Raw genomic sequence first — 9,928 nt, 5'->3', positions numbered from 1 at the left:
TCCTGCTTCTGTCAAGCCTGCAGGTCCCAGCAGCAGTGGCGTGCCTGACCAAGTTGGTGCCCTAGGCAAGATTTTTGCTGGTGCCCCCCCCCCTCCCCCAAAGAAAATATAATAAAAATGATTAGGGGTGCACCAATCGATCGGCACGCAATCTGAATCGGCCGATTTGGACCTCAAATATGTGATCTGCTGTTTCCGATATTCCTTTAATGTTGCCGATCGCATAGCCGATCATGCTGCACGTGAGAAACATGAGGCAGCCCATTTTCATGTCTTCAATGTCTATCGTTTAACTTTCATATTTGTGCTCTAACGTTTATATCATTGTGTTGCAAAGCACACGCTTTGCTTTCGTCAGTGTACTCACCTCCATGCACACACCGCACCAGACTGTCAACACACCCCTTGCGTCTTTGAATCACACAAATCAGCTGGTGATTAGAGCAGACTCAGCAGAGAGAAGTTACCTCCAGTCCTCCCGCCTACCGAGGCATTTGCATGCTGTTAAGTCCGTGTGTATTAAAGTCCCAGATTGACACGGTGGTACTGTGGTAGTCGGGGTAGTGCACGCGCACACACAGACAATTTCCACGCAAGCATTGATGTTCCCGCGGGCACTTTGAAGGAAGCGAAAGTGTGCGGCTGAGTATGTGGATGTGCGCTCCGTTCAGACGGACTTTCTTCCTTTCTTTGGACAGTTGAACATGTTCTAATCCCCTTCTTCCATGTGTGCGTATATGACCAACCAGTAAGTCATTATTATGTTAATATTCCTGTATTGCATTCCCTTTTGGTTTTAGATCGATCTACCTGCAATCATTGCAATAACGTTTGTTTAGGCGTGCACTTGCGGTTTGATTGTCTGTTGCGCCAATTAATGCCACTACTCAGATGGAGTTTAGCTCATGTGTAGCTTGTGATTCTGTTGTTTCTCCCGTCATGTAACCCTGTCACCATTATGTAGATCGCACTCATAGCGCTGCTAATTATAACACTGTAACTCGGCCTCGATGGGCGGGTCGTTTTGATGTTCGTTCGATGCGGATCCCAATGTATGACGGTTATTGTGCATAACCCCGGTTCAATGAGTGGGAGCTCTTTGGCTTTAGTCATGGTTCAAGACTGGTGTTTAAGAGTAACTGACTTACAGTTTACCTAATTATCATTTATATATTATTAGTTGTTAATTATCACTATAATTGGCCTATATAACAGCAAGCTTGGTTACTGACCTGTTTGTATATTTTATTGCCTCCTTTTTCCAGACCACACACAATCCTACTATTCCTGTCATAATGCTGTAAAGAGCCTATACTGCTGTACTGTACTGAAGAGAACTGACAACTAAACGGTTGAACTCCCATCTGTCTCCTGCCTCGTGTTTTTACGGACACCCCAGGGCGTATATATATATATATCGGTGATCGGTAATCGGTAATCGGTGATCGGTCGATGATCGGTTGGGCAGATATTTCTCATAGGTGATCGGCAATCGGTGATCGGTGGCAAAAAACGTGATCGGTGCACCCCTAAAAATGATATCGCAGCTAATTCCACCACTGCAGTGCAGGCTCAGAATCGACCTTCCCCAGTGGCGCTGGAAATACTTTTAGGTAGGGGGTGCTGTAAGGAAGGGACTCTCGGTGCTCCCCGCGAGGGCAGCGCCGAAGAAAATTTGACGTTTTTTGGACTTTCATCCATATTTAGAAGAATATTTAATTTTAAATTAACATTAGGATTATACTGTTGTGATGTCATTATTCAGTATCTTCTCCTTTTCTCACTCACTTTCATGTAAGCACCTGCTCTCCCTTTAGTCGTTTTACACTACAACAGACAGCAACACAGGCATAAACACTGAACTTATTATTATTATTATGGAAAACCAGATTATGATGAAAATCAAACACTTTTGAAGAGAGAGCGTATGAAATAAGATTAGAGCTGGCAAGCACAAACTGTTTTTTAATGCATCTTGTTGGTGGTATAAACACAAGACAGCCAAATCCAACAATTTCGAAAATCCCATTTCTTGCCACCAGGGGGTGCTGCAGCACCCTCAGCACCCACCTTCCAGCTCCCTTCCCAAACTCTGGGAAAAAGCTCCGAGCAGGTAGAAGGGGGCGCGGCCGCGCAGGGGGTGGGGTGGTATGGATTAGGGACCATGGTGAAAGTGCTGCAGCCCAGGCAGCCAGAAAGCCAGAATTAGAAAAATGATTTCACTATTATTTAAAGACTTAAGACATTGTTCTGCTTATTTTTTGTCTACTATTGTAAAATAATAGTAGGCCTATTATCATGAAAAAGTATTTGTAAAAAAAAAAAATTTTTTTTTTTTTTTTTTTTTTTTAACCCTCTCTGGCGCCCCTAACGGCTCAAGCGCCCTTAGCATTTGCCTAGTTCGCCTAATGGACGGCACGCCACTGCCCAGCAGTGTAATCTCTCTTTTATGCCTCTTCAAACTGTGCCATGGTCATCTCATTTCCTCACAGCATGTCAGTGATTTACTAAGGTAAATAAACAGGTGGCAAAACGATGGCCTTTAGTTACTTATTAACAGCCACCAAGCAAAAATCGATTATATTTTCCGAAAAGCAATGCTACCAGTTATGTTTACTATGAGTTTGTCTCATAAAGATGTATGCCAGGCTAAAAGCACAGTGGTTTACTGGTTTACCCTCTGCCTCATCCCTGCCTATATTATAGCCAGCCAGGCTGCTACAAAATCAAACCACCAACCCACAAAACATCTAAATGATTTTATGCGTCTCAACGAAATTCACATCTATGGCCTTTGAGCTATACAGCAGGTATGATTCATGAGCGACAACAGTTTTATTACGCACAAGCACTGTCAGTATTTTTGAGGTGAAATAGTAATCCTGGACTCCTGATGCGCAGTCAGTATGGACCAGCCGTGCGTGTAGCTGTTTGTGAACGTCTCCTCCCCTGTTTCTGCAGTGTTACTGCTTTGCCTTCTCGCTCATCGTGTCTTGTGCCAAAGCTGCCCACCGCAAGACAAGGCTTCCATTGACATAACACCAGACTCCTCTTTCTTGTCTACCACCACCATCCTCTGCTTCCTTACCATCTTGTCCTGATCCATGTAGCCATATGGTTTGCGTCCTCTCAATCTTTCTCACCATCCATTCACGCCTACTCTCATGTGCAATCCTGTTTGGTTCTTTGCATCCAGCTCTGAGGATTTTTCTTTTTCCACAATCAATATTTTTTTCGGATAAAAAAAAACCCATCTTTGCAGCCTATTAGAAATTGACTGTTTGGGGGAAATTTATGACTGATACAATGAAGGGTTAAGGACAGAGTCAATAATTTAATTTATTATTTTACGCATCAACAATCGCACGTAGCCTGGAGAGGATGAAGCTGAAAACGCATTTTGATTTTGGAGGAAATAAATATGATGCTGTAGTTGCACGTGGGGGGTGTCGCCGCGCTGGAACAAGCGGGATTTAATCAGAAGAACAGTGTTAAGTTTGCTGAGGTAGGCTGCCTACCTGTCAGAGGGAAAGAACAAAAACGAAGAGCGAAGAGGCACCATGGACAGCTACGCGTCATCTCCAGGACATCAGCGCAACAAGCCAACACCATTATATCAGCCTGCCGTGTGAATGGCACACAGGAGCGCCGAGGTCCGCTGTGTAGCTGCCGCTGGCTGTGCAGGGTAGAGACGGTGGAGGAAAGGGCTCCAGCACAGATAGGGCTTTATGTGAGTATTTTTGTACTACTGTGTGCACCAAATGGATAGGGCATCATAGCCTACTTTGTCCCTTATGCACAGTTGGGATGAACGGCTTTTCCCCTTGCATCTGTAATTTTGAACTTGTCTGAAAAATCGAATGTTTTTTATTTCCCAGTATTACGAAATGTTTTGGAGGCGTGTCTTTATCCTAAAACAGTAGCATAATATCCTATTTGGATTCGTATTCCAGTTGCTGGCCTATTAGTTGTTTTAGTTGTTGTGTAGACTATGTGCCTTTGTTTTCTTTTCCTTTTCTGGAATCCATTCCAGTTAGTTTTCATGGTGATTATGAAACACTTTCCAGTCGTTTCTGCTCTCTTTTTCCTCAGACCAATATGGAAGACAAGTTCATCTCCTAAAGCTACAACTTCCTCACCGAGCTGACTCACCAGGTGAGTATTGCAGTTTCTTAATGTTGAAAAGATGGAATAATATGTAATTTTAACATGGCCACCTTGTTATTTGCCATGTTGGAAGTTTTTCTGCATAGCACATCATGCAGGGCTCAATCACTCTGCATGCAGCAACAGCATCTGCTTTGTTTCAGCTTTACATATATTATAGATGTAGGCTACTATTGATTGTTTTCCTAAATGAATTGTTTGGCTCTGAAATACCCATTTACAAATTATTCTGAAATACTAGGCTACATGTTTGTTTCATTGTTGTTGTTACATGTTGTGCTTGCTCAGTTTTCTTTCCATTTTTGATTTTGTTGTGAGTTTTCATCCTCAAGATACTCTTAGAAATGGCATTACAGACATATCCACCATTTGGAGAGAAAAAACTCACACCTTCTCTCGGAATGAGTGCTGGTATGACTCACTGTGTACAATAGTAATTGTGGCCAGGTTGAGAAATTTAGTAATGCTTTGAGTATAATCATTCTCATTTCTATCAGGTCAGTTGTTTTTCCATATTGGAATTGGAAATCAATTGGAAATTCCAAATGATTTAGATTATTTTGGAATTAAATTAGGAACTGTACGAACTGAAAAAGTGTCATTTTGTATCTTACATCCTGCAGTTATTGTCAATAACTGATAGTGACTGAGCAAAGGATGAGAGAGATAAGGAGACTTGAAAGGATTAACTAACAAACAAACAGAGCTGCTTATGCACTGCAATGATGTAGAAGCGTTTTATTGGTTTGTAAAGTTTTCAGAAAAAGCTTTGTTTTGGACACACACACACATGCACACACACACACACACACACACACACACACACACACACACACACACACACACACACACACACACACACACACACACACACACACACACACACACACACACACACACATAGTATCTTAGCAGTCTTGAATATGGTAAATATCCAGTCTAGCTACATCTTGGAAAACTTATTTGAATGCATAAACAAGTTTGGTATTTTGGTCTTCAGTAGGATGGCTACTTCTCATCATGAATTATTAATGGTTCTTTGAGTGTCCTTTCAGCATTAGCATTTTGCAAATTGTCAACCTGTGCTGAAAAAGTTTGGGCATTGGTAGTTGTGCAAAATGTCCGTTTTATTCCTGAGTTCCATGTGAAATACTACACTACCCACAGGCTTTGGCGAGTTTCTATGGTAACAGCAAGCTCTCCAATTCTTTGGTGGGAACTTGCCAACACCCACGCCAAAGTTGCACATGGATGGTAGGCAGACCAGATTGAACTAATGTTAGTCAGCTATAGCAACTTGTAAAGGTGATTGGCACCGCTCCACCATGGTTTTACTGATTTCTGTTTTTATGGATGAGGAGAAGAGTATTCAAATCATTACAAATCAGCAATACTAATTTTATATTGATATTATTATTTGCTATCACTGTTGAAGAGGGAATCGATAACATCACAGTGCTGTATGCATGAGTTGATCATGCCCTCTTTGTTTACACAGTCTTGTATTCTTATGTTTGTTTTCATTTCTCATGTTTATTTTTTTTATAAATCTATTGGTATATATACCAATAGATTCATAAAACAATAAGTAAGCTCATGATTAATCTATAGTAGCTGATTGGATTATTAGGATTTTCTGAAAGGGCTATAGAGAGAAACTTTACTTCCAGACCCAGGCCCATGTTTCAGTTTGTGCCTGCTTGTTCCAGCAGTAGCTGTCCATGGTCCTGTTCTTAGTATCAGTCTGTTAGATGAAGGTTTGCTGAATGATGCTTTACGGAATCTATTCAGAGAATTTGTTGAGAAATGTAATTTGAGTTGATTTATTTGTGAGTTAACGAAAGGCACAACTTCATTTCTGTCTGTGCTTTGCTGCGCTGCTTTACCCTTAAATAGCCTTCGTGGAAAGCCACGCCCCTCACTCACACCCCTCTCTGGAGCCATTACAGGTCAGAGTGGGGATTGCTACTTCTCTCTGCTGCATGTCAATGAGAGCATAAGCACTGTCAAATCTTTTCTGCCCTACGTAGGCAACCTGTTTTTGAATTGGTCTTAAAATCTTCATTAGGATGCACTAAATTAAAGTCCCAAATATTCTCTCTCTCTCTCTCTCTCTCTCTCTCTCTCTCTCTCTCTCTCTCTCTCCCTCTCTCTCTCTCTCTCTCTCTCTCTCTCTCTCTCTCTCTCTCTCCCCCCCTTCACATTGATTCAGTCAATAGTCCACTGGATATCATTGCAGCTGTGCTATCTGAATTGTTTTTCACTTGAGGTGTTGAGGTGCTCTCTGAATGGTGCTGCCAACAATAACACTATGCTACAGTATAAACCTGGCACGAGACAAAGTCAAAATAGCACAGTTATCTCAAAGTCAAATGTTAAATGGAATTTTAAGAGAGTCGAAAGGAATGATGTACTGCCATGAGAAATTGGCATCCCCCTCCCCTCCTTTAGGCTGTGGTGGTGTAAGTCTTTGTGCACATGGCTGAGCTATAAAGACAAGTAAGACTACCGCTTATTTTTTCTTTGTACTCAAGCATTTTTCTTTTGTACTTTCAATTTCAGTTTTTTCTGTTAAATGTGCAATACAGCACAGTAAGTATGTCAAAATCCCCATTGCACAAAATGACCATAATAAATCTGTGTGGGTTTGATGGGGTTGCTGTTCAATACCAGTGACTCAATGATTGCTTCACCAGGTGCTGAAATTTCTGGCTTTCAAAACTCAACTGCCAAACTGAACTGCTGGATCCCACTAATTTGCATACAGAAGAGCTTGTGGATACTTCTGTCATGCCAAAGGTTTGATAAGACAGGTTATTTCAAGAAAATACAATCCAAAAAAAACAAAAACATCTGAATAACATCCTCCCACTGAATACGAATGTGATTCCCTCATCCTCCATACAACTCTTCTTCTTCTGTCTTTCAGAAGCTTCTATGAAGATTTGGACGTGAAGTGGATTTGACTCAGGCCTCAAAAGACTTGACCCCTAGCATCGCCAGGTCGCCATGTTAATGCACAAGCGTATTCTGAGCTGCACTCCACCTTTCACCTCCGGCCTCTTTGCCTCTGTGCTGCTGCTCCTGCAGCCGGGCCTCACACAATTCTCCATGGCCAGCTCCAGCGCACCAGGTAACTGCTCCGGCGAGGACAGCTGCTCTGAGGGAGTGGTGCTGCCCATGTGGAACCCCCAAAACCCCTCGGTGGGCGATAAGGTGGCACGCGCCATTGTTTACTTTGCAGCTCTCATATACATGTTCCTGGGTATGTCCATTATCGCGGACCGCTTCATGTCTGCTATCGAGGTCATCACCTCTCAGGAGAAAGAGATCACCATCAAGAAGCCCAATGGAGAGACGACCACGACCACGGTACGCATCTGGAACGAGACGGTGTCCAACCTCACTCTGATGGCTCTGGGCTCGTCTGCTCCCGAGATCCTGCTTTCCGTCATTGAAGTGGTCGGCCATAAGTTTGAGGCTGGTTCTCTGGGTCCCAGCACCATTGTGGGCAGTGCTGCTTTCAACATGTTCATCATCCTCGCCATCTGTGTGTACGTAGTGCCAGAAAACGAAACCCGCAAGATTAAGCACCTGCGGGTGTTCTTTGTTACTGCTGCCTGGAGCATTTTCGCCTACATCTGGCTCTACCTTATCCTGGCTGTGATCTCCCCTGGAGAGGTGGAGGTGTGGGAGGCCGTCCTCACCTTCCTCTTCTTCCCCCTCTGTGTGTTACAAGCCTGGATCGCAGACCGACGTCTGCTCTTCTACAAGTACATCCATAAGCGTTATCGTGTCGACAAGAACCGCGGTATTATCATCGGGACGGAGGGAGATGCCATGTTCACCAAAATGGATCTGGAGATGGACGGTCAGGGTGTCAACTCCCACACTCACCCCAAAGAGGCTCTGGACGGGATGTCGGAGGGGGTAGAGGAAGCTGGAGGTATCAGTCCGGGCCAAGACCAAGAGGAAGAGGCTCGACGGGAGATGGCTCGCACACTGAAAGAATTAAAACAGAGGCATCCGGAGAAGGACATGGAGCAGCTGATCGAGATGGCCAACTACCAGGTTCTGGTCCAGCAGCAGAAGAGCCGAGCCTTCTACCGTATCCAAGCCACACGCATGATGATCGGAGCTGGGAACATCTTGAAGAAGCATGCCGCCGACCAGGCCAGGAAGGTGGTGAGCTGTCACGAGGCCAGTGGCCAGGAGGAGGATCCCCATACCATCTACCTGCAGTTTGAACCTCAACACTACCAGTGCTTTGAGAACTGCGGCTCTCTTAAGCTGTCAGTCGGGCGCCATGGAGGAGAAAGTGGCTGCACTGTGAAAGTAAGTGATTTAATAAATATTAGAAATGCAGCTCAAGGTCAATTTGAACTGTTTTAAGCATGGAGAAATGTTAATAATTCAGTATCTTATCACTCCATTTGATAAATGATTTAATAGCGCAATACCTTACTTCTTTCCTCCGGCGTTACACAGGTGGACTACCGAACTGAGGATGGGACTGCCAACGCTGGCTCAGACTATGAGTTTGCTGAAGGCACACTGGTCTTCAAGCCCGGCGAGACGGTCAAAGAGTTCACTGTTGGCGTTATCGATGATGACATTTTCGAAGAGGACGAGCACTTCTACGTGCACCTGAGCAACCCTCGCATCGCGCACCGCGCTGAGGTGTCCCTCCTGGAGCCCAGCTCCATCACCTCCAGCAACAGCATGATGGGCCTCTCGTCGCACATCCCCCCTAAGGCAGCTCTGGGCAATGCTCACACTGCCACGGTTACCATCTACGACGATGACCACGCTGGCATTTTCACATTTGAGAGTAATTCCACGCGGGTCAGCGAGAGCATCGGCCACATGCAGGTGAAGGTTCACAGGACATCCGGGGCGAGGGGGAAGGTGGCGGTGCCGTACCTCACAGTAGAGGGCACCGCCAAGGCCGGGGAGGACTACGAGGAAGTGGCGGGCAAGCTGGAGTTCCAGAATGACGAGACCATGTGAGTGACAGTTCAGTTTGGTCTACCCCCTTTGATGTGAATGTCTTGTTGTCACTCATCACTGCCTCCACCAAGCATTACAGACCACACATGAGTTTGTTAAGCAGCCTTCCTAGATTAATCTGGTTATTCTGGGTATGGGTTAAACTAAAGGATACGACTGATGTTGTCAAATACATTTCTTATCATCAACAAATCCTGTGAAAATAACAAAATCAGCAATGTGTTTGCTTTACTGCCGTTGCTTCCTGACTACCATTTTTAGCCTTCAAACCGGAAGACTGGCTCCAATTGTAAGCTAAAAACCTTTAAATGCAGCTCATAAAGTTTCGATTTTAAAAATCGCTAAATGTTACCATGAAAAGTCTTAGATTACCAAATCAAATTACAATGGGAACAAATTCTTCATGACGCCGGTATTTTTGGCGCTATGGAACTACTTTCCTGAGATAGATAACGTGTTTACGGTCAGCTTATTAATTTGTTTGAGGAAAAAGTCGGCAGGCCTGGTTCATCGTGATGATGAAATTACTAACCCTAACCCTAACCCTAACCCTGTGTTTTTAATAAAAAAAATTATACAATGGCTGCTGGGACATGGCTTTATTGGGCACTGGCTACATGGATGAGACTTATTAGCAAACATTTTATTGCTGATTTTGTTATTTTCATATGTTGACAATAAGAAATATACAAAAACACCAACCTTAAGCCTTCTGTCCATACTCTGCGTTCATTTCGTGCATATTTCTGTC

General features: G+C 43.9%; 1 protein-coding gene across 4 annotated transcripts in view; it reads left to right on the top strand.

The window, feature by feature from the left end:
- Positions 1–7,287: 7,287 nt before the first annotated feature.
- slc8a4a (solute carrier family 8 member 4a) overlaps positions 7,288–9,928 on the top strand; it is a gene marked incomplete at its 3' end in the record, with an annotated part of 33,496 nt that continues 30,855 nt past the window's right edge. For 2 of the 4 annotated variants that reach the window (XM_083638612.1, XM_083638611.1), the window contains exons 1-2: positions 7,330–8,502; positions 8,656–9,173. In XM_083638612.1, coding sequence (XP_083494738.1) covers positions 7,348–8,502; positions 8,656–9,173 — 1,673 coding nt within the window. In that variant the 5' untranslated portion in view covers positions 7,330–7,347. Of the gene's footprint in view, positions 8,503–8,655; positions 9,174–9,928 lie in introns of all 4 variants that reach the window. The other 2 variants (XM_083638610.1, XM_083638609.1) reach the window with 2 other exon arrangements.

The sequence above is a fragment of the Poromitra crassiceps genome, assembly GCF_964638095.1.
Source record: "Poromitra crassiceps genome assembly, chromosome: 1".
NCBI classification, from domain to species: Eukaryota; Metazoa; Chordata; class Actinopteri; order Beryciformes; family Melamphaidae; genus Poromitra; species Poromitra crassiceps.
Note: the sequence above shows the minus strand (reverse complement) of the source record. Positions and strands in the feature narration are given on the sequence as shown.